Source organism: Amphibalanus amphitrite, unplaced genomic scaffold, assembly GCF_019059575.1.
Source record: "Amphibalanus amphitrite isolate SeventyFive unplaced genomic scaffold, NRLGWU_Aamphi_draft 001770F_arrow, whole genome shotgun sequence".
Classification (NCBI taxonomy): Eukaryota; Metazoa; Arthropoda; class Thecostraca; order Balanomorpha; family Balanidae; genus Amphibalanus; species Amphibalanus amphitrite.
Window position 1 is genome coordinate 50,856 of NW_024883263.1, and position 24,745 is coordinate 75,600.

At 49.2% G+C, this 24,745-nt stretch overlaps 1 protein-coding gene across 5 annotated transcripts in view; it reads left to right on the top strand.

Moving 5' to 3' along the window:
• LOC122375081 (potassium voltage-gated channel protein Shab-like) overlaps positions 1–24,745 on the top strand; it is a 69,281-nt gene that overhangs the window by 16,370 nt on the left and 28,166 nt on the right. For 2 of the 5 annotated variants that reach the window (XM_043354249.1, XM_043354250.1), the window contains exons 1-4: positions 4,488–4,898; positions 5,668–6,384; positions 9,201–10,035; positions 23,845–23,953. In XM_043354249.1, coding sequence (XP_043210184.1) covers positions 4,851–4,898; positions 5,668–6,384; positions 9,201–10,035; positions 23,845–23,953 — 1,709 coding nt within the window. In that variant the 5' untranslated portion in view covers positions 4,488–4,850. Of the gene's footprint in view, positions 1–4,485; positions 4,899–5,667; positions 6,385–9,200; positions 10,036–23,844; positions 23,954–24,745 lie in introns of those variants that run through there. The other 3 variants (XR_006255339.1, XM_043354252.1, XM_043354251.1) reach the window with 3 other exon arrangements.

Sequence of the window (24,745 nt, forward strand, 5' to 3'; positions counted from 1 at the left end):
GGGTCTCCCTCTATCCGTCCTTCCCCAACGACCCAATGACTTCCATCTCAGCTGCGTACGCGCCACTAGCCGCATTTGCCGGCCACAACGGCCGTCGCTCGGTCGTGTCCGTGCCGCGTCCGCTCGGGCGCGGCGGGGGTGTCGCCGTCACCGACGGTCGGTCGGTGTCGCCGCGCCCGTTCGTATCGAGCGGCCGCCCTCGACGGCGGCGCCGCTCGGCCGTCGAGCTGTCGAGCCGGGCAGGCCCCGAGGCGGTCCGTCGCTCCGACAGGGACTCATAGAGCGCTGGGATGGCCGCAGGCGAGCGCCGCGGCCGACGGAATGGTGGGGGATGGGTGGAGGGGGTGCAATGTGATAGAGAATGAAAAAGGAGAAGAGCTGGGGATAAAAAAGAGCCATTGCATATGCTATGCCAGATGTTGATGCAGCAGACATGGCACTCATGAAGTCGTTACTATTTTCTCTCCAGCTAATGTAGAAGTGCAGGTTGGCAAAATAACTGCAAACAAAGGCACCAAGAATGTCGCCACGCTGCCAATGCCTCCGTCGAGGGATTGGCCGCAATCGTTCGTTCCACGATAGCGGACACAGGGTTCGCTCGCCCACGGCCGCCTCTGCACAGTGGGCCAAATCTGGCGCCAGTCGGTCGACGGTGGGCGTGCACGCGTGCCGTGCCGCGCACGCCACCGCCTCCGGGGTCGACCGGCCGCGAGACCGTGTCTGCCGAGCGGAGGTCGCGCGTCACGCACGGGCGTCACGGGCACGAGCGGCGGGCGTAGACGGCACCGCCCGGTACGGCCGGAGGAGCGGGGCGGAGGAGCGGAGGTAGGCGGTGCCATGGCGGGCGGTGGGCGGTGCCATTGCGATGGAAGGTTGGTGCCATCGTGATGGCGGTGGCTGCTGTGTCTGTGGTGATTGTTGCGGTTGCGTTGATGCGGTTCGTGGTAGTTCCAGATATTAAAAAGGCATTTGGAAAAGCTGCTAGACGCTTACGGTAAACCTTATCGTATTCAACGATAAGATATTGCCATTTTCACATAACCCTAATCAAATGTTTCTAGTATGAGTTACATTCCTACGTTACTTGATAAGCATGACTGCACCTTTTCCTACGCTAAGGAAAAGATCCGGGCACATGTATCACTGGTATCAGATGAGCCGTGAAGACGCTATCGCTGCCTAGTAAGCCGTTTCCGGCCGCTGGCTCTGCATCTCAATCTGACCTGTTGCCCTCTCTCGCTCGCCTCCACACCATATCTTTCGCAGCCGTTGTCTGGGCCGCGCGGCTCACTCCCATCATCGATTACATCGTCTCCGGACCATCTCTCACTCTCCCTCTCCCCTCCCCACCCCCCCCCCCCCCCACGCCGCGCCGCCGGCGATGCTGCGCTCCCCTCCTCCCCCTCCCCCACCGACGAGGCGGGAAGAGCCACTACGTAGATTCTTCCGCGATACATACTGGAACATTTCCTATGCAGCTGGCGGCCGATGCGATGCGAAGGTTCGTGTGCCGGCGTGATGTGCCAATATCAACAACTCGTTCACACGAGTATGCGACGGTGACGCGGCGGTGGACGGCGGAGGGCGGTGTCTCGGCGAGGGGGGAGGGGGATGACGCTCTCTCGGCTGACCAGAGACGACCAATCGGCCGTCCTCGCCCGACGCCCGACGACGCATCAAATATGCAGCTGGCTGTGCGCCAGTGAGAGGGGGCCACGGCCGGTCGGATGGCGGTCACGCGGCAGTACCGGTTGAAGAGGACCAGAACTGAGCGAGCGGACGCACTGTTTAGAGCGAGAGGAGGGTGACTGTTGTGGGCGGTCCCCGGGGAAGAGAACGATCTCTTCTGGGGTTGTCTGGTTGGGAAAGGATGGTTGAGACTGCGGCGTGACAGAGGTGTCGTACCGCAGGGTGACAGACCTGTTTACAGGATGTCAGTCATACTTTGTGCTGACATGGCGCACGCTGTCACCGTTTCCTAGTGTTGGTGAGCGACAACATCATTGGACGTTATTCGACGCCTGTCACGTGACTACCGCAATTCATATAGACAATAGGCATGGACCTATGAACTTTTAAAAGTTGTAGCACCATACTGGTAATTTAGCTTGTGCGCTCAAAAGGACATGCCGTTTATCCGGGCAGACATGGGGGAACGAATTTGGGCGCTTGCTATTAAATTTCTGTGGTCCTCTAATTTCCGAAATTGCCACCGTGAAAATTCATATACCCATTTTGATATTTGCATTTTAGGTAGAACGTTAATGATAAGGATTAACCCAACATTTACAATACACGTTTTTTGTATTATTTTTATTCGGAGTTGAGTTTGTCCCTGGAATTTGATCAATCTTTCAAATATCATTAAAGAAAATATAAATAGTCTGTATCTATCATAAGCATCATGATTATGTGTAGTGTGTTCCTCATCACCATACAAAAAACCACCCATGTTTCCGTGCCGGTCTTCCATCTGCCCTCATCACAGCCGGCGGCGTGGCATGTATCATATCCATACAATGGCTTCCGACAGAGCACGCCATCTCACATACCTCGTCCTAGAACGGAGGAGAGCCTGGCGCGTCCTTATAGTGGGTGTCATCCAGCCGTGACCGGGCAGCGCCTTCCGCCTCTGGTGGAGCGGCACGTGCCTCCTCGGCAACTGTCTCCGGTTACTCGCGTGACCTCTCGCTGTGGCTCGGTGTGGTGTCAACACGCGCCGGCTCCGGTTACTGGGACGGGGTCACCAGAACACTACAGTGTCATAAGGGAGCGATGGTAAGAGGGTGACACGGGTGGTGACACCGGACAGAGACTTCAGGGATCGAGACACCGGCCAGAGAGGCATACCAGACGGTGATAGCAAGGAGGACATAAAGGGAGGAGCCCGAAGGGAGCAACGTGACGGGTGACACCAGACATTGATATCGGAGGCACTCCAGGGATAAGTTTCACGCCTCGGAAAAAGTAAGTCATTTCGCATGCATCATCGTAAAGATCCACACCGTTCCCTTGTCCTGGCGTCCGTCGTCCTCCGTCGGTTGAAGCCGGTTTGATCCAGTCGCTCCTCCGGCGCAGCGGGGCGACCACTGGGGACGGGTCGACAACAGCACGACACTTGCTACTCCGGTGACCCAGAATTAGTGTTTTCATGTGCGGCCGGGCCGCTGCCTGAGGCCAGCTGGCGACTGGCCACCGCCCGCTGCCGTCTGCGGTTGCCAGGCTGGGGTATAGAACGACCGCGGTACCATCCGCATATCTTCCGTGTTGTGAAATAAACTCGAGTATTGAGGAGCATTTGCATAATTGTTGACTTCATATTTCCCCGACTGAGTAAGGTATCGGATACGTGCTGTCAGCATGTGCTTCATGCCTTTTAATGCGTTAAGCATTTTGAGCTAATTGGTTTATTGATAAACTATAGAATCTAGGCGCTACTTTGCACATATCCGCACATATTTATTTAATCCATGGAAATCCGTGCAGTACCTAAGCAGATATGTTGATAAATCAGGTCTAGATTGATGGATGTCTTACGTAATGACTGCATTTGTAATGATCTAAGTTCCCCTGCCGAGCTTATTCATTTGGCATTCTGCGGTTTTGCCGTTTCTATCCCTTCACTGGTAAGGATATGGACATTGGTGCTTAAATCTATCCGACATTATGGTAATTAAAAACAAATTTGTTACTATGTTTGTTTATCATATACAAAAATAGCATGCACGGAAGAGTAATTAAGTCATTCGATCCAATTTACAATCGTCATGCTTCGTAGCACTGCCCCTTTATGATTATTTTTTTATATATGAATCAAATTGATATCGGCCAGCCGTGGTGCGCCGGTTCTTTTTGGCCATCAATACACTACGCAGTCGATTCATCCACTCTGGCGATACACCGACTCGGCCTCGGCCCGTTCATTTAGTACACCACCAGGCCCATAATTACCCACTAACCGGCCGGAAAGACGGCCTGCAGCTCCGGCTCAATACGGACCGGCCCCGGTGAGCACACTGCTCCGATGTAACTTTGGCATCGATCGCCGGCCGGCCGTCCTTGCGGCCGCCGTCGATGCCACGGGTCGTGCGCGCCGTCCGTGCACCGCCGAGGTGTGCACGTGCACTGTTGACGGCTGTTTCCGTGACGTCCGGCGGCACGTGTGGCTCGGCGGCGCGAGCTCTGTTGTCAGTCGTTTCCGTGGTAGCGCGGCGGCCCGCCGGCGCCGCCGCTCGTCGGTCACCGTTCGGTACAGTGTGCGCGGCGAGTGCGTCGCCGTCACGCCGACCGGCAGCTCATTCACGTTTTGGCGAGGTGTTTCTGGCGCACGTTGTCTCGCGCTCGTCGGAGCACGTCTGCCGCTCGCACGTGCAGCGCACCTCACGCCGGCCCTGGAGGCTGCGCCGCACGGCGCACGCCGTTTCGCATCGGCGCGCTCCGCGTAAGGGCCGTTTCCGGGTAATGGAGAGGCGGCGTGGCGTGGTGTTGTGATTAGCGTGCCGACGCCCCCGGCGCCCCGCCCGGCTATGGAGACCGCTTAGTGGACGTCAGCGGGCCGGAAAGCGCGGAGGCTGCGGCGGGACCTGTGAGTGGCCGAGAGAGGCGCCTGGACCGGGCTCTGGCGGTGCGGAGGCCGCGCGCCGCGGCGCGGGCGGCAGTGTGACACAGGCCGGGCGCGCGGGAGGTCGAGGCACCGCTGAGGTCGGCCGCTGTCCAGAGCCGTCGCCGTGGAGTGGGAGGGCGCCGCCGAGTGGGACGTTGGCACGGGCCAGCCGGCCGCCGCCGTCAGTAACGCTCCCACGCGCCCCGTGGCACGTGCCAGGCGCCGACGTGCCACCTCGAGAAGCGTCATGGAGCCAGTGCGCAGCGCGGCTAGTGCCGCTCGACGACTCTTCAGAGTACGTGCGCCATGGGAGACGGGACACGGGCCGGATCCTTAACAGAAAAAATTGTCTTCGCAATGTTATAACATAATATTTGGCTCGCTAATATTCACGCAACCTTATGCGTTTTTATTTTTCTGTTTATGTTAAAAAATGTTGTTCGATACAGATATGGGTAAATATAGATACTTGTCACATTTCAGTAGCATTCAATATGAATTTCCTATCATTCTGCGTACTAAAATGCGCATAATGTGTGTTGTTGATGTGCACACGAGTGCTGCTAACTGCTTCGATTCGATATCGTTTGATCAATTTCGATTATCTTACTGAAAACTATGATACCTAACGGATATATTTGCTCCGACTAAAGAAAACAGAACTTACATGACTTCTTTGATAGGCAAAAACGAGAAACGTTCGAAGCACTGTAATGTCTAATTAGGCATGAATTGGTAGGAACGATGACGCTGTTATAAGGGAAGAACATTTGTATGCACACCAACTAAAAGCCTCATTATTCAGTTGATTTTATCAGCCAGTCTTCGGGAGTAACATCACACAGCTGGTTCCTGAAGTGGTTTAGTCTAAGGCGCTTTTGCTTGGTTTCGTACCTAGCCTGAATACTAACTCGGTATCCTCACCGATCGCGCGGTATCGGCCATTGATCGGACTGACCGGCCGTTTCCGAGCACCTCTCTGTCGGCTCAGAGGGGAATATGAAGCAGACCACCGCCCACTGTTCCGCCATTCACGGCGCTAACGGCCCATCTCTGATCCACAGAAAGGCGCCGACCCGGCCACGGAGATGAGCAAGAATCCCGGCGACTCGGGCGCGGCCGGCGGCGATGGCAGCCAGACGCGGGGCGCGCGCGAGCGGGCGCCCAGCGAGGCCGGCGAGGCGGCGGCGGCGGCGGCGGCGGCGGCGGCGACGGCCGGCTCGGCGGCACTTCGTCACCAGTCGCGATCCATGACCTCGCTGCCGCCGGAGCCGTACACCATCATGCGCAGCAAGGCACTCAACACGCGCGTCATCATTAACGTGGGCGGCATGCGCCACGAGGTGCTGTGGTCAACCCTGGAGCGACTGCCCCACACGCGCCTCGGCCGCCTCAAGGACCGAAACACGCACGAATCGATCATGGAGATCTGTGACGAATACTCTTTGGTCGATAACGAGTACTTTTTCGACCGGCACCCGCGTTCATTCAGTAGCATTCTGAACTTTTACCGCACTGGCAAGCTTCACCTGGTGGAGGAGATGTGTGTGATGGCGTTTAGCGAGGACCTCGATTACTGGGGCATTGACGAGCTGTACCTGGAGTCCTGCTGCCAGCACAAGTACCACCAGCGGCGCGAGCACGTGCATGACGAGATGCGTAAGGAGGCCGACTCGCTGAAGACGCGAGAGGAGGAGGACTTTGGCACGGGCCGGTGCGCCCAGTACCAAAAGTTCCTCTGGGACCTCATGGAGAAGCCCACCACGTCGCTGGGCGCGCGGGTAAGTCGCCGGGGGCTTGGGGCTTGGCGGGCTTCAGCTCGGGCTTCTGTGGGACAGCGTGGGCTGAGCGAGCCGGCTTGCGCTGGGCTGTTGGGCTTTTCAATGTACAGGGAGGGGCGAGGGCTTCGCTGAAGGCTATGCTTCACCGTTCCGTCTATGCTTTGCGTGGGACATGATATAAATGACATGTGACCGCCCACACGTGAATGATTCAATGGTTGATGTTAGACATCTAAGATGATTGTTAGGATGTTGTGCACCTGAATGAATCGCACCTAAGCACAATGTTCGCTGTCACAAAAACTATGTCGCACAATTTCACAATGTGGACCGGACAACAAACACACTATAAGCAAACCAGCTGAACAAACATTCGGCAAACATCCATTAGTCTTTCACCTAAAGCGTTTAGTTTTCATAATTTCGTAAGTTGTAGGTATGCATTGGTTGCCTGGAAAAAAATTGTTAAAAAGTCAATACTTATTTTTTTAAACGAGCCTTCAGCTTTCTGATGCATTCAGACACAAACTTCTCTATATATAGAGAAGTATTTGATTCAGATGATAGTTCAGATGTAAAATGTAATGCACAGCTGTATTGTAGGACGGACAAATATTTTTAGAAACAAATCAAACTCATAGCCTTACCAGCATTGTTCAAAGCATTATCTCGGCGAGTTCTTAATGCATTGATACCTATCCGATGTGTTAGAAATTCGTTGCTTTTGTCTTTAAAAGCAAATGCAAATATTTGTCAGATGCTGTGTTACGATTTTTGAATAAACATTCATTATTTTTATCAGTAAAAAACTTCAAAGGGATAAAAATGTAGACATAAGAAATCATGCTATATAGCAGAAAATTGCATTATGATATTATACCATTTTATTCAGTTTGTTTTATTACTCTGCTAAATGCATTCGTGCTACCATTCATAGGCGAATTAGAGTCTAATAGATTGCAGCTCATTGCTCGGTATTCATCGTCCGTGCTGGTTTTATTGGCTCACCAGGTGGCGTGCACACCTGCAATACAGGCCCAGCCGTCACCAAGGGCGCTGTTAATGGCCCATAAATCGCCGTATAAAAACAATACAGGGCTGAATCGAGACGGTTACTATTTATAAGTCGTCAGGAGGTCATCCGCTAAATTTGTATGTAAATATGCAGCCTTGATGCAGCCTTGCAACTAGCAAAGATTTACAATATAGCTACTAAATACTAACCAACACTTAATAGTACATGCATCCGTTACCAATCCCAACACTAAACGCTAACCTCCTTCCCTGCGAGCCTGCTAGCTATAGCCATCCGCATTAGCTCTAACCAGCGGCGACCCTCGGTCGTGTCCTCGTGTCAGCCCTCTGAACCCACCCACACTGACACTGAACGCTCCTGATGACCTCTGGGTGACCCCGTGACCCCAGAATGGCTGTCTGCTCGTCCTCTCCTCACGATACACTGTACAGCTCTGGACACGTCAGGTACATTCCCTGATCAACGGGTCACAGTCTCACGCTGGAGCACTGACCTTCGGGGTACAACAGCTCCACCCAGGGTTGGAGACGCCGCACCAGGGTTGACCCGGCCAGGGGTGCGTCCGCTGGCCCGCTAGGGGTCCAGTTTCGGCGACAGTGATCCGTCAATCGAGCGGTGGGCCAATCCAGATCGCTCCCTAATGACGGCACCACGCGGCCGACAAATCAATTTGACCGTCCGGACGGGTGGGCGGCGCGTCCGACCGACGACGAGCCGCGCCACCCCTCCCTCGGCTGCTGGGAGAGGGGGTCACTGGTACTGACATACACTACAGGGACGGCGGGCAACCAACTGAAGGAGCCTTACGCGACTCCCCTATCTAGATCTTCTGGGAGAGAGGGCACCGACACTCAAAACAGGGACGAGCAAACATGAACAGAAGGCACATAGTGGTAAAAACTCGAACATGACATCAGCGAGCTTACATTCACGCCCACATCGCCAAACGAGGCCAGCCATATCATGTCACTGCACCCGGCACCATGCACGTTAATAAGTTACGAATAAACGCGCCGCTCACCGCCTGATAAATCAATGATGCGGGACGTCATACCGTCCTCCGACAAACTGACGTGCATCCAACTGCCAGTGTACACTACTGTATGTGTGTTTGCGTGTGAGAATGAGTGGGACCGAGCGCCGCCGTCGGCCTGACCGAGAGGCGAGCCACAGAGCTCGGACACCCGGCCGCTCGCTCGTTGCCTGAATGTACTAACGTTCTTTAGCGTCTGTCGCTAGCGCAGGAGGTGGCAGCATGCTCGGCGTGGGTGACGATGTTGAGGATGGGCAGATGCAACGCACCAGCGCGCCGCTACCGCCGGCGCCGCGCCGCCGCCGCCGCCGCCATGGCGACGACGACGGCGCGGCGCCGGCGGGCGACGCTCACTGGCCGAGACGGGCCGCCCCCGCCCCCGCCCCGATCCGCCCGCCGCCGCCGCCGCCGCCCCGCCGCGCGCACGCCTTCGCTGTTCGCTGTTTGCTGTCATGTAGCCGAGCTGGCAATGTGGCTGCTCTCGCCGCCTATGTTGTCTCACGTTCTGTTTGGTTGTATCGGTGTGTGCCGATGGTTGTTGCTCTGGCCACGGGCACGGGGGGACCCGCGCGCCCCGACAGGCAACTTCCTTCCGGCGCGATCTATCCCTGCTCTGTCTTTCTCTCACTCTTCTTCTCTGCCTTCACTTTGACTTTAGTTATCGTTGTTCTCAGTTGTGTATTCTCTCCGTCCCAACTTTCATTGTCCGTCGCCGCAGCGGTGACCGAGACACCTGGTCTTTTCCAGATACTGGCCATTATATCCATACTTTTCATCGTTCTCTCAACCACCGCGCTCGTGTTGAATACCATACCAACGCTCCAAGAAGAAGGGGGCAACGATAACCGGTACCTCAGTCAAGTGGAGATCGTGTGTATTACCTGGTTCACTCTGGAGTATCTATTGCGCTTCGCTGCCTCTCCAAACAAATGGCAGTTTTTCAAAGGTGCCATGAACATCATAGACTTGTTGGCCATTATGCCGTTCTATGTGTCTCTCTTCCTCGTCTCGAACTCGAACAAGAAGGACTCGCAGTTTGATGACGTGAGGCGAGTCGTACAAATTTTTCGCATTATGAGGATACTGCGAATCCTCAAGCTAGCTCGCCACTCGACGGGCTTGCAGAGCTTGGGCTTCACCCTGCGCAACTCGTATAAGGAGCTCGGTCTCCTGCTCATGTTTCTAGCTATCACTGTCCTGATATTCTCGAGCCTGTGCTACTTTGCCGAGAAGGAGGCGGATAAGACGCTCTATACGAGCATCCCGGAGACGTTCTGGTGGGCCATCATCACAATGACCACCGTGGGCTACGGTGATATGCACCCCGTCACCCCTCTCGGCAAGATGATCGGCGCCGTATGTGCCATCTGCGGCGTGCTGGTCATTGCCCTGCCCATCCCCATCATCGTCAACAACTTCGCCGAGTTCTACAAGAACCAGATGCGTCGCGAGAAGGCCATGAAGCGACGCGAGGCGCTCGAACGCGCTAAGCGGGAGGGCAGCATCGTCAGCTTCCACGACGTCAACCTGAGGGACGCCTTCGCCAAGTCGATGGACATCATCGATGTCATTGTAGATACAGGTGAGTGCTACTGAATAACTGACGAATCATGGCGGGTCCCAGCGCCTACCATAGTCCTGAATCAGAGAGAACATTCTCTATAGGTACGGAGCTAAATACGGGGCACAGTCTGCCGCCTATGACAGGACTGTAAGCTTGTGCGAGGATTGGGTGCCATAAAGTTTTTAGATTAAATGTATTAATTCACTTTTAACATGGAATCAGAATCTTTTACGGCCCAACGAACCCCCTAGACGAAGATATTTCATTTCTCGTTCCGAAAAGGGTGACTTGCAGAGGAATAAGTGCCTGCTGAGGAATGCAGAAACGTCATCGTCAGCCAATCACCATGCTGCTTACAGTAAATGGGTTTGTACTGCACAATATGATTGGTCAACGCGTAATAAGCTTTTGGGGCAAGCAATATTTTGTATATAATATAGTTTTTCCTTTATTGAAATATTTATAGGAAATAATATTTTTATAAAAAGGTTTTATTTTCTTTGCTGATCATTTTGAGCATAAGAAACCATAAATCTATTGCAAAAAAAAACAATTTCGGGAAGTGAACTGTTCCTTTAAAGGGACCCTCCCACCTTAACATTAGATTTGAGTTGAGATAGCCAAAATGGGGTCCCTGGCTCACAATTACCGGTTTCGGCACTCACAACATCGAGAATGCTTTGTAAATCCTGGCCGTAGCCAGGCGAAGTCAGCGAGGGGACCGTCCGTGCGCGGCTTTGTGCGCACGTTAAACTTTGGACTCTAAATTCTGCCATAGAATCGGAATTGCGCGATCGGAGGGTAGAGGGCAGGGTCATCGCAACAAGCTTCGCTTAGCGGTGGCTCTGTCCTTGTGAATCCTTCCCATCAAAAGGTTCGGACTAAATTTATATCCTTTAAAAAAAATCAAAAAAAAATCGGAAATATTGAATTTCAAAATTGCAGCATTTTGATTCAGAGGGGCTAATGCATAGGAATACCCCTCTGAATGTGTGACGTCAGCGCAGATATCTAACGATTTTTAAATGTTTGACTAAAACGTTTTGTAGCACGCGGTGGTATATGCTGCTTTGCGCGCAACAAGTGCCGCACTTTCAGCTGCCAAACTATTGCTTCCAAATAAAGTCGCTAGGAACAGCGGAGATCCCAAAAAGTAAACAAAAGTAAAAGTCTAATATCTTGAAAACCGGTGAATATTTTCGGTGATATTTGGTAGGTATTCGTTTTCGCTGTTTCTGAACCGAGCGACATCACTTTCATGCCAATTCATAAACTTTTTTGAAGGTGGGAGGGTCCCTTTAAGCAGCTCAGAAATAATTGGATGAATGGTGGCGCCAGGACGTGTCGTGACTTTCGTCTACCAAATACCTTAACAATTTTTTACTATACCTAATGTTGTGTGTGATTTTTTTGTCCCCTAAAAAAATATTGTTTTGCTAACATAATAAAACCACAAGCACGTTTTTGAAGAAGGACCTCATACAGACATTGAATATGCGTATAAAATTGGAAATAATGCCCAGCTAGTTGGCCGGTTTCATCCAATTTTTCTTCGACGGCTATTTTTTGCGTGAAACATGGTTTCATGTTACGAAAGAAGTAAACACAATGCACACCTTTGTGTCCATTTTATATTTCGCATAAAATGCACTGTTTTTATGTGAATATTCTTTCCAATACATATCACCCAATGCACAAAAAGCTATACGCATAATCAATGATCAGAGCATCCATAAACATTTCATGCTTTCTTAGAAGTAAAGCTTGTATTTAAGAGCATTTTATGCAGTGTTGGTTGTATTTCAGCTGACTATTCTGTCAGCTAAAAGGTCTAGAAACGTTAAGAATGGCCTCATTTTGATTGCTGCATAACGTTGAGTGTTGCTGAATTGGTCCTTTTATCTTGCAAAACAAGTAAACCTTCCAAAGCCCTCATCCATGACCATCACAAAGAATTCGGTGTTCTCCACCAACTTCCAGTAGGCAATCTAACTGAAATACGAATGGAAAGTCTAACTGACGGTTCCTTGACTATCGCATAGCTTGGCTTCTATGCTTTCCTTTTTATATTCGTCTCCTTATTCTTTTCTCTCCGGTATAAATTAGTCCAAATGTAAAAATGTTCGTCCAAAAGGATTGATTTAACAATTGGCGGTTAGCACTTCAGAAAAATTAACAAAATTGTAAAATACGAGAGAGGCACGACCTTATCAGAGCGGTGTTTACGTTTTTGGTGATACTGGTGGCATTAGCCGTTTTCACGACGGCCATCTGGTACACATTTGGTGCACATCTGGTGCAGATCAGGTGCAGATTTGGTTAAATCAGGTTCAGTGTGTCTCTTAGTAGCTATCAGCTAGGGTTACACTAATTGCTTATATGCCTGCTTTGTCGTATTATTAGAGATCATCATCGATTAGAACACTGAAATAAATTCATAAAATAAAGATATTTGCTGTAAAAGAGATTAGGTGCAGATTTGGTCAAATTAGGTGCATTCGCCGGATAGCCCGTCGTGAAAACGGCTATTACATACTCAGTACAATCTGCCATATCTTTTCCGACAGTCATAGCACTGTTCCGATTCCGGGGCGACGCGTTTGGAAATTCTCAAACCAGCTGAGCAACAATCAAGCCTATTTCGGTTCTTCTTTATCGATGTCGTGATGTTTATTTATGTGGACAGAAATAGGATTCTATCTTGGGCGCGCCAATAGATCATCTCCCAGTTCGAGAATATCACATCTTCTTCGAAAGAGCATGCATCTCCGTTGGGTAGCGGGCCTTTTCGCACCATTTGGCACCGAGCCGTCGCGCGGGGTCGGAGGCTATCTCCTTCTCGCCTATCTGTCGCTCGATCTGGATCGAACTGTTGCGTTCTGTAGACGCCGCCGCGTCTTGGCTCATCCTCCCGTCACCGGCGGCGGGCCGGCAGCGCGGCGGAGCAACAGCGTCCGAGCGGCGCGATCCGCTGGCTCCGCCGCAGCGGTCCGTGAGCTGGCACCGCACCAGAGCGGCGACAAACCCCGCGCCGCCCAGGGGGTCACGGTCGCTGGCGCCGCTCAGACCCCAGCACGGAGGTCCTCGGGTGGCCAATGCCGCGTGGCCGCCACCCAAAGGACCGGATGCCTTTTCAGAGGCGCATTGTGGCAGTGGAGCGTTCAATAGCGGAGTGGAACCGGTCGCCGGGTCCGTGTGTGGTGTGATGAGGGACGGGGGCCGAGTAACGGAGCCATTGGTGGGGTGATACGATAATGGCAGTACCCTAGGACGGCACTAGGTGCGTTTTGGAGGCGACGCCCAATGCGGTGTTTGTCAATTGAACGCTTGTTTGTCTCTGTGGAGGGCGGCGCCTTCCGCAGTTTTTGAAATCGAATGGAAATTGAGCTAATGGAAGTTTGCGCGTATGCCGCGCGTTCCATTCATTTGTCTATTGTGGTGAAGAGAATTGAAAGAATAATTCAAACTGAAAGAGAAAAGACCACTTTGTAAGCTCACTCTACACACTGAATACTGGCAGTAACTTTGTCACTATGAGACAGGCGTTCGAAAGGTAAATTTGCTTTTGAAAATGACAGCGGTCGTTTGTTTTCTATTGGAAAATAGTGCAGTATTCAATTCATAGGTAGACTTTGACACCGGAAACATTATCGCACCATAATGGTGTTACGACAGAAGACCATTCAATGAAACATTCGGCACAAACAAGCGGAAACAGAGGCTCCCAAAGCAAAGGCTGTAGATAGGGTCTTTATTCACTACGTTGTTTGGTTTTCAGACAACTATAAGTGTGAATGTAGAGCGACTGAGCTGCACGCCAAAGTAAGTGCAAGCTCAGCACATTTCTCTTCGGTCAACAAAGATCCTGTTCTCAAATTTCATATTTTATGCCCGATGCCGACGCCCTGCTCTGTGTAACGACGCGTCCAGCCGAGAGCGGGCGTTTCGACATCCGGTCGGCTCGGTCCGGCGACTGGCCGTAGCAAAAACAAACAGACAGACGCGCAAACACCACCCCAGCAGCGGCTCTGTGACCGCCGGCCGGCGCGGCGTGAGATGACACAGGGCGCGTCGGGCTCCGGTCACGCGCGCACGGAGCGCGTCAGACGGGTGGGTGCGGCGAGCCAGACACCGTCGCGCTGGCAGGAGATGGGTGTAGTGCGCACATACGGAGCTCGTCCAGTGAGCGGTGACAGTGCGCAGAAATGGAGACGACTTGGCGCTGGAGTTTGTCAGGTGTATGTACTGGGGCTTGCTGAGAGGCTGGTGTGGAATGACTCAGGAACCTATCTAGAGGATCATGGACCAGCCGTTTCGCAGTCTGGTTAGCTGGAGCAACGTCTGGGCTGGCCTGGTTGACCCGTAGTGTTTTACTGGTCAGAATGATAAGAGTTTCATACGGGTAGCCATGTGAATAGCAACTGGTCTGGTCTGTGCCGGTGATCTTGGAGACCAGATGGTCCAGCTGGCCGCCTCAAGGCTATTTTTCTTAATTAACACTTATATTTACTTATTACAGTCGTTGAGAGATCCCATTGGCAGACGAGATAATTGTGTAAACCTAGAATATTTTTGGTATAGTGAAATGATAGATTCTATGGAGACTTTGTCCGGCTTATCCGAATGCTCATGGCCTGTATCCACGGGCTGGCCGGCTGCCCTGAGACCGGACTGGTCAGCGTCAGTAGGTCTGGGGCTGGATGTTCCAGGAAACGGTTGCTCTCAGTGTTCTGTGATATATGCTGGAAGGCTTTGTTGTGCTCATTATGTGTGCAGATGGCACCTACGATAAGACAAATACACACCCGGATGAGCTCAAAAAATGCAACTCCGTTCATTCATTCTTGTACCTATGTATAATCCATTGTATTGAAATTTTTGTTTATATATTATTGTAACTGCATGAAGGACAACCCGTGTTGCGTAGACCTAAAATGTCTGTAGAAAAATCCTATTGGAAACCCGAGCTTAAGGCACAGCTCCTATACCATTCTATTGTATCTGTTCTATATACGGCATCTAACCTTTCCTTCACTCGGAACTTGGTTTTGCTACCATTCGAAATGAGTCATCTCGGGTCAAAAAGTAAAAACCGCTTCAATGTAATATATGCGCGGCTTCTGTCGTAAAAGTTCGCGTTAAGAGTCTTGTTTGGGCAATATCAGGCGGCATGGTTTATTGCAGAGGTCATTCGTCGGCAGCTGACCGCGAGCGCAATAGCAGCACAAATAAACACAACTTGCAAGATCAAAGCTTCCTGCTTGGAACAAAGCCCTCTGTTTTGTTTTATTCTACGATTATACATCTAAAAGAATAAACTGCTGCGGCTTATGAAGCAGCAAATAGGCACAGAGTCGATAGAAAGCAGGCAGGTTTATGCGGAGCGATATAATTGGGTAACCCGCGCCCCACTGCACTGGGGGGGGGGGGGGGCTATTCATAGCCCCCTCCCATTTTTCTGCAATAACTTCCAAACCACTCGACGTATCGACGCCAAACTTTCAGTACCTTCGGCTGCATCAATTTGACTCCTTGTGATAAAATTTGAACTTCGTAGCTACCATAGGTCGGCCGGAAATGACGTCAGAGTGACGTCATGTTCGGCCGATTTCGACGCAAAACATTGAACCACAGCAATCGCTCTCAAGAGCTCAGTTTTTAAGCTAGATCCAATTTCTTTGCATGAAAGAACTTCGAATTGACTGCGCTATCAAACTGCCATCTCGGATTTTCAAAATTTTTAAAATTTCGAAAATTGTATATAATAATATTCGAAATTTATATTTTTTCAAAAAGTTTTTGGGTTTTCGAAAAAAAACCGGAATATATGTGATAGAATGCATCCTTATGACTAACTCTAGCAAGTTTTAGCTAAATGTCTTCAAAAATGGCCAAGTTATACGCATTATTGCAAAAAATTCACAATTATTAATTTTTCAAATCAATTTTTCAGTACGTATTTGACATTGTACACCAATATGAATAGCACCATCGTGTTCCTGAGCTCAAACTGCATCCAATAGATACCTTTTTTGTTGAAAAATTTAAACTTCAAAATTTGACCTTTTTTGACCTGAAAGTGACCTGTCCTGACCTAAGCTAAATTCGACTCAAAAGGACCTCGAATGACACAGACGACATCAGATTCGAAATCTATGGCCTAAATGGACCATAAAACATGTGTCACGTGACCGAAGCATGATATAATATTTCCGTGACCTGTGATGACCTGACCCTGACCTGAAAAGCAAAGTACAAGTTTGGTACCCTCAAGGTATCTAGAGCATCTGTTCACGAGTGTGTAAACCAAAAATTAGCCTGATCTGGCTTGTAAGACGGCGGCCAGAGCCCAAAATATGAACAAGCCAAAATGCTTATTACGAGCGAGCGAGCGCAGCGAGCGAAGCGAGTCTTTTCAATATCTTTTCAATATAACGGAAAAATCTCAATATGAGCGGCCCGGCCCGGCCCGGCCTGTAACGCTTTTGAGAGGCTTATATCTCAGCAACCGCTGGACCGATTGGCCTGCGGTCTTTTTTGCTGGGTAGCCCCATCCCTTTTACCCCGTAATTGACTACTTTTGATACACCTCAGTGACCGTCGTGGCACGTGCCACGTGAAAAGTCAAGGGTGTTCAAGCTGTTTTTCAAAAGTAGTGATTTTTAGAGGCTCATATCTCAGCAGCCGCTTAGGCGATTGACTTGCGGTAATTTTTGTAGGGTAGCAGCATCCCTTCTACCAAAAATAGGATACTCTCGATGCATGTGGGTCATCCCCAGTGCACGTGCAAAATACAACAATAAGAGGTGTCAAATTTGTTCCCATTTTAATAACTCGGTAATTACTGGGGCGATTTCGCTGAAACGGCATACAGGTAGGCACCCATCCAGGCAATGCATTCCCATGTGTTGCGGTTAAGGTGCTACTGCACGTGCGCACGTGCAGGGGGCGCTTCTAGATCTCGAGAACGGCTGGGCCGATTGCGCTCAAATTTGGTACACGGTTGGGGACCAGTTAGTAGGGTGCCGTGCAAAAGTCAGTTTGGACCCCGTTTGCACGTGCGCACGTGCAGAGTGCCGCTTTCAGATCTCAGGAACGGCTGGGCCGATTGCGTTCAAATTTGGTACACCGCTAGCGACCGGTTAGAAGGGTGCTTTGCGCAAGCCCGTTGGAAGCACCCTCTCGCCCTTCCGCACGTGCAGGGCTCACTATCTCGCTCGCTCGTTCTTCGCCCAAAAGGCGTTTTACTGGTAATTTTTACTTTGACCTGACCTGTGACGTCATCGGTGACCTTGAGGTCAATGAAATTAGGTTTCGCTCGACAGTTTTTCCGGGGCTATCAGACGCCGTTTGAATTTTGATGATTGGCCCAGTAGTTTCGGAGTTAGGAGGGGGGGGGCTATGGAGAGCCCCCCCCCCCCCCAGTACGGCGTGTTATACGCAGACCCCAGTGGGGCGCGGGTTAATGATCAGGCATGCATGTTATTATAAAGAGACAATGTAACTGTCATAGCGACTCACGCACACGACGAACACATATACTCAGCTCATATACTGAATGAATGAGGATGTGAGCTCATTGCCCTTAGTTGCAATAAAATCATTTTCTACGAAAGTGCACTTTGGGTCAGCACCTACTCTGCTATTGACCACTGCCCCCGAACTCCGACCTTTAATCACCTCTGACCCTCTCGACCCACACAAATCTACTGGCCCTGATCAACTCCCCACGAAAATATTAAAAATGATAGCAATTCTCATAGCAGAACCATTAGCAAAATTATTTAATATGTCTCTCAGAACTTCAAAATTTCCTAATCTTTGGAAGGAAGCCAATGTCACACCAATTTTCAAACGTAAAGGATCGGCAGCTGACCCGCAGAATTACAGACCCATTAGCCTTCTATGTTGCTGCTCTAAAATTTTAGAAAAAATCATATTCAAACATATTTACGACCACCTCATTGAAAATTCGCTTCTTTCTGACAATCAAAGCGGGTACAGGCCTCACCACAGCACGCAACTACAACTAGCCTACATGACTGACAGCCTCTACAAATCACTGGACAAAGGACAAGACTTTACTGCTGTTTACTTAGACGTGACAAAATATTTCGACAAGATTTGGCATAAAGGTCTCCTGTTCAAGTGCGAAAACGACTTCTCTATCACTGGCTCTCTTCTTGACTGGCTGAAATCATACCTAACTGACCGAAGACAGAAAGTAAGAATAGGGAACTCATACTCAACGACAATGACTTTAAACTCTGGATGCCCGCAAGGCTCAATTTTAGGTCCACTTCTTGCCCTCCTGTACCTTGACGGACTCCCTGGACAACTGAAAAACACCGCCCTATTTTACGCTGACGACATATCATTATACGCATCATACACACCCGACAACATGACACAAGCACAACTTTCACTTCAAGAAGACCTTAACACAATTGAGCAGTACGCACGGCAATGGGCCATTACTTTTAGTTCATCAAAAACCATAACTCAGACATTCAGCACAAGAAATAACTATACTTCACCTCAACTTCAATTCAATGGGCAACTAATATCAAAAACGGACACTCATAAGCATCTGGGATTAACTCTATCAGAAGACCTGCGTTTCAAGGCCCACGTTACCACAATCATTCAAAAAATAAACATCGCCCTCAGCCCCCTCTACCCAATTGCAAAATTCCTTCCACGACAGACACTAAACACCATATACAAGACCTACGTGCGACCATACTTCGACTATTGTGACTGCATTTACGACGGACACATCACTGCACACGACGAATTAAGACTGGAAAGACTACAAAACAGATCCGCTAGACTCGTGACGAACACACTACATCGGACATCCACAGACAAACTTAGAGACGAACTCGGTTGGGACAGTTTGAAGACGAGACGAAAAATCCACAGGCTTTTTCTATACAAAAAGGTCATAGACAATACACCTCGCATACCAAACTACATTACAAACATGATCCCAGAGGAGAGAGGGCGCACAGCAGGACGAAATCTCAGAAATCAAAACCACCACACAGTCCCGAGAACTACAAAATCCTGCTACCAGAGATCCTTAATTCCCAAAACATCTCTGCACTGGAACCAATTGCCTACACACATACGTAACTGCCAAGAGATGAAAAAATTCAAACAAAGCATTAAACTACTACTCGGCACACCACAGCCCCCACACTACAACGCACTAGGAACTAAGGTTGGGAACACTTTGCACACACAAATCAGACTGGGGATGTCCAAGTTAAACGCACACCAGTACTCTATACAAAAAGTAACAAGCCCCGAGTGCGCCTGTGGCTACACACAAGAAAACACAAAACACTTCATCCTTCACTGCCCACACTACGCACTGACGAGGTCTACACTATTTGCACAAGTATCCACACACCTCAACATTGATTTCAACAACCAATCAGACACCATGAAATTAGACACACTTCTACACGGACACAACACGACAAAGCAAAACGCACCTCAGGTTCTCCTTGCCTTTCAATCCTTCCTCAAAAACACCTCCAGACTGATATAGCCCCGTCTCGGTGGACTGGCGCCGGCCCGCTATCACCGCTTATCAATACAAACTGTCGCGGCAGCCGACCTGACTCTCCGCGGCCCTGGATTGTACCATATTCATTTATTCTGTTTACGTTACCAGGTGGTGGTGCCTCGATTTAAGCATCTGCTTTTGCACCACCACCTGGACTATTTGCTTATTTCCATTTTATGTCTAATAAATGTGTTTTGTTGTTGTTGTTGTTGTTATCAAGCACTAGCTGAAATCGATACCAACTAATCTGATAAGAGCTTGATTTAAAACATGTGAGGGATGACTGTTATGCTCGTTATGCTCTGCGTTTTTAGACGCATGCACTCACTTAATTTCTTTTACGTGATTTGCTGCAGTCAGCGTGTTAATCGTAAAGTTATCTACGGACAAAAACAGTGCAAGATGTTTCCCATGCCCGAAATGTTGAAGGCCAAAGCAATGTATTGTGCACCAGGCGGTATATTACAGCCAGCTTTTTCCCAACGTAATGTTATGGGACACTGGCGGATCCAGAAAGGCGGTCTTGGACGCTATGGGGGGGGGGGGGTGCGGGATACCCCAAAAAGTTTCTCCATGTTCCAAAAATTCATCGGATTTCGGTTACTTACGCACTGCTGTGCAGTGCTTAACACACTTTTCCTCATAAAAGTTGTTAAATTATCTTTTTATTGTCGACAAACCGCAAATTTTCATCGATTTTGGGTGCTGCACGGAGGGGGGGGGGATTCGACCTAAATACCCCTGGATCCGCCAGTGCTGTAGAACATAAGACATGGATTATCTTTTTATTTTATTTTTATTCAGGTTAATCAGCTATTGAGGATCCAGGGGTCAAATTCGTCATTCTGCAGATAATTTAGTAGCAAATCATCCATCCAATCAATCAAATGTAAGGAATGTAATGTTTCGGTGCAACCAAAAGCCCATATCTACCACTACTGGCTAAGTTATGGCTTGTCTTGAGTAAATTAATGCTAATAAGTCACTGATTGGATGATTAGTAAAAAATATTCTATAGTTAGTCAACTTTACCGGAGCATCCGTTGATTTCCGGGCAATAAAGCAAGTCGTAAAATGCTGCAATGGACACGTGTAGAGCTGGGCTATGCGCTACGAGTAGACGTTTCTCTCCCAGTCCATTTGGTGGAATGTTACCATATGTCCACACCGTTCAAAGTCAAAGCGCTAGCAGCGTCTCCTCCATAGCTCCGGCTTGTCTCCAGGCCTATATGCGGTCGTGTCTCCAGGGTTTTCTGGGCGGCGTTCGAGCACGTTCGAGTTCTGTGTACGAGCCGTCAGCCGGTTGCCATGACAACCGTGTGCCCGGTCCCGGACGCAGTGTCAGTCGGCGTACCATTAAAAATCGGCTAAGCGTCGTACTGGCACGCCGGCCGACATAGTTACTCTGTCGATCAATGCAAGTAGACGTTGCTGACAGTGTTCACAGAACAGGCCGTCTGTTCCGCGAACGAGTGGTGGTGTTTGGAGAATCACTGTCGGCCACTGTATACTGCTGGCGAAGGTGTCCACCTTATAAGGGTTGATATGCGAGGAAGAAGTACTTACAAAGGAATGAAGAATGATGTACACTATTGTACATTGCACATGATTGAGAAAGTGCACCTAGTGTGAGATTGCCTTAAATATTATTCTACATATTAGCCGTTTTCACGACAGCCATCTGGTACACATTTGGTGCACATCTGGTGCAGCTAGGGCTGCACTATTTGCTTATACGGCTGCTTTGTCATATTATCAGAGAGTATCATCGATTAAAACACTGAAATAAATTCATAAAATGAAAATATTTGCTGTAAAAGAAATTAGGTGCAGATTTGGTCAAATCAGGTGCATTCGCTGGATAGCCCGTCGTGAAAACGGCTAGTAGGTATCCATCGTGAATGTGTAACTACGCTGATGAACAACGGCGTGAGTGCTTAGATATTTAATGACAAAGTCTGAAAGGGACGGCTATAAATTTCTGTTAACACGAACAATCTCACGACAATGCGTCTTTTTATGGGATTTATTTGCATACATGGAACAAAGAAAAACTGAGCGTGCTTTACAAACTAGCACTCAACTCGATTTTTGAAAGCACTGTATAGAGAAAATTAAATTGATAAGAAAAGCGCATGTTCAATCCGCATCATAATGTTGTATGGCCTACGAATGTGTCAGTATCCTATGATCATATGAGTCCGTTAAGTCTTCAAACCGGCTATCTCCTTGGTTCTATCAATCCTATCATGGTTACCCGCGTGCTGTCACATCTTTTTTACCATTTCATTCTGACCACTTTTCACCATTTTAGGGGAGAGTGGGGTAAAGCGGACTAGCTAAGAAACAGCGTCAGATAGCTGCTAAGGGGTAGTGAAAATGTTAGTTTAAACAGCCTACGTGTAAGCTTAATCTTTCAGCACAAACTTCCATGTAGGCGAGCTTTGTCTAGATACTTGGCAAAGTGGTTTAATTCTTCGTGGAACATTGCCACCATTATAACGCCTTTGGGGGCGACTAACGGAGCGAGCGAGAGGGTGGGCCTTGCACGTGCGAACTTGTGCCTACCTACATCCCAACTTCAAGCTCAATCGGCCTAGTAGTTCCTGAGATATTGCAATTGTTACAAAACTGGCACCTCTTCGTTTTGCACGTGGCACGTGCATAAGGGGTCACCCACATGTATCGGGAATAGTCCAATACTTGGTAGAAGGAATGAAGCTACCCTACAAAAATTGCCGCATGTAAATCGGTCAAGTGGTTGCTGAGATATATGTAAGCCTCGCAAAAGCCTCCGCACGGCCGGCCGGCCGCTCATCAGAAATTTCCGTTAATCTATACGAAAGACTCCGCTCGCTTCGCTCACTCCGTTACGACACATTTTGAGTTCGAAAAAACTAGTGGGGCAAAGTGTACCACCGCAATTTTTCTTTCTCCCTCAAGAGCCACTTACTTCCAAAACATTTTTTACGTCCGCTTAATTCAACTGCTAGCTACAACGAATTCGATTTTAGCGTATCGCTTTTTTGAACTTTCCGATAAAGGGGCGAGTGTGTTTATTAATGGTCCACTTTACCTTACTCTCAAATTCTGCATTTGAGTAGGCATTGCCGACAGCACAGTGTGCTGAGCCATTTCGGGTTCGTGCCAAACCGAAATGCTTGCATTTTGCATTTGAAATGCATTTGAAATGCATTTTGCTTCTGTGACGGTAGTGCGGATGTTGACTTAGCTCCGTATCTAAACTTAATTTTGGTATACATTCCATGCTAAAATTAGAAGGGGAATTGAAAATAACACATTTCTGGCCCTGGGTTGAAAACTTTTATTCCTAGAGCCGAGCCACTGTGACAAGAAACGTGCCAACATAAGGCATTGTTAATAGCTATCTTTGTTTTTGAAAGGGGCCATTTATTGGGGTTTCAGAAGGGGTGGTTCGCTTTGCCCAGCGGTCCGCCTTATACCCCACTCTCGCCTACCATTTTTATCATTTTACAATTTGATATGTTACTTCATAATCATTTATTCATGCATATCCCATTAATGTCTCTTCAATGAACATATGTGGCTTTTGCAATTTGCCCATTCATGTCATTGCAATCATAACGTGTTCGATCCAACTGAGTCCGTACCTTTTGGCTTTTCCTTCGCCTGTTTTGCTGAGAGCAGTACCTCATTTGCGAAGTGATTAATTTCTTATAAATGTCATAAATTGAGATTAATGGTTGATATATGCAATTAACACTCATTGTATCGAGTGATGCTTGTTTCTCGTTTGACATAATCCCATCCAGTTAATGTATTGCCGTCGTTTATTCAAGTGATATCTGTTCAGGCAGAGAGCCATCAGCCATGGCTGGAACGAGTTGGCCATACAGAACAGTTCGACTCGGTCCTCCTCGTAAATTGATGTCGAGTCGCTATGTCATCCACAGCAGTTTCCGCAGACGAAACCACAAAACCATCGGCCGAACGGCTCCAGTCCTGAAATCGAATCCGTCTGAATTGGTCTTCTTCGCCAGAGAAGTTTTTGAGGGTCTGAAGTATATTGCCAGAACCACGTCTTCAATAAACGTTACGATCAAGGATAATGGTCACGAGGAAGCCCAGTGTTTAAAAATAGCGACCAGTCGTACGTCAGCCATGTTTGTTGACCTCAATCCGTTTGGTGCTGAGTAGTGTTCTCAGGAGCACTTGTAATTCTGCGTTGCTAGGCTGTCACCAACCTGACCTTGATCTGTTACCTTCAGGGCACAACATGAGCATCGGTGAAGGAAGCGTCACCAACAGCACCAAGGGTGACACAGGCACCGGCTGCTTCCGCAACCACGAGCACGTCATCAACAAATTGACGGCAAGGTGAGGGTCGCAACACCTACAGAGAAACGGCCGGGGCTTGAGCTAACGGACGCTTGTCAGCTATTGAACAACGTGATACACATACGTAGAGAATATACTTCAGCTTATGTCTGTCCACTAACGAAATACCCAGAGACGAAAAGCACCTCTCCTTATTCTGCTATTGAACAGATTGTTACCCAATTGTAACCGTCCGTCAGTAAATATCCTTTGCGCCTCACGCTTCATTATTAGTCATCGTCTAATGCAGGTAATGGTAGTTGGTAGCCACTTTGTCAGGGCGATGAAACCCCCTGAGGTCAGCTATTATCAGTAATTTAGCTGATGGTGAGCCGCCCACAGGCCACTACAGTCATCTGTCAGTCTGGATATAAACACAGGGTTACCGTCAGGCTATTCTTCACTGAACACCACAGCATGCTGCAGTTGCGTATTGCATATGCGAAGTAAGAAAAATACGCCTTCGTTTAATGCCAGACGGGATGACGAAACATGGCTAAATATGCGTTTGTGGCCTGTGAATGATAAGCTTTTAGCTGTATAAAAGGGGAATCGGACGTGATGTCTTTCACATCCCACGACTTCACATGCTCCGTACCCTGTCTATATATAGCCGGCCAAGTGAGCTCGTCTCGTCGCTCTCACTTTACTGCCGCGGTGTCCTCGGCCGGCCCCATTTTCTGTCTGTCGGCTGTGTCTGCAGTTTGTTAGAGAGACCGACTGAGATGGCTCGACGACGAGCTGGGGAGAGCTCCAAGGCCGCGCCGTCAGCGGCGGGCGCCATACTGGAAT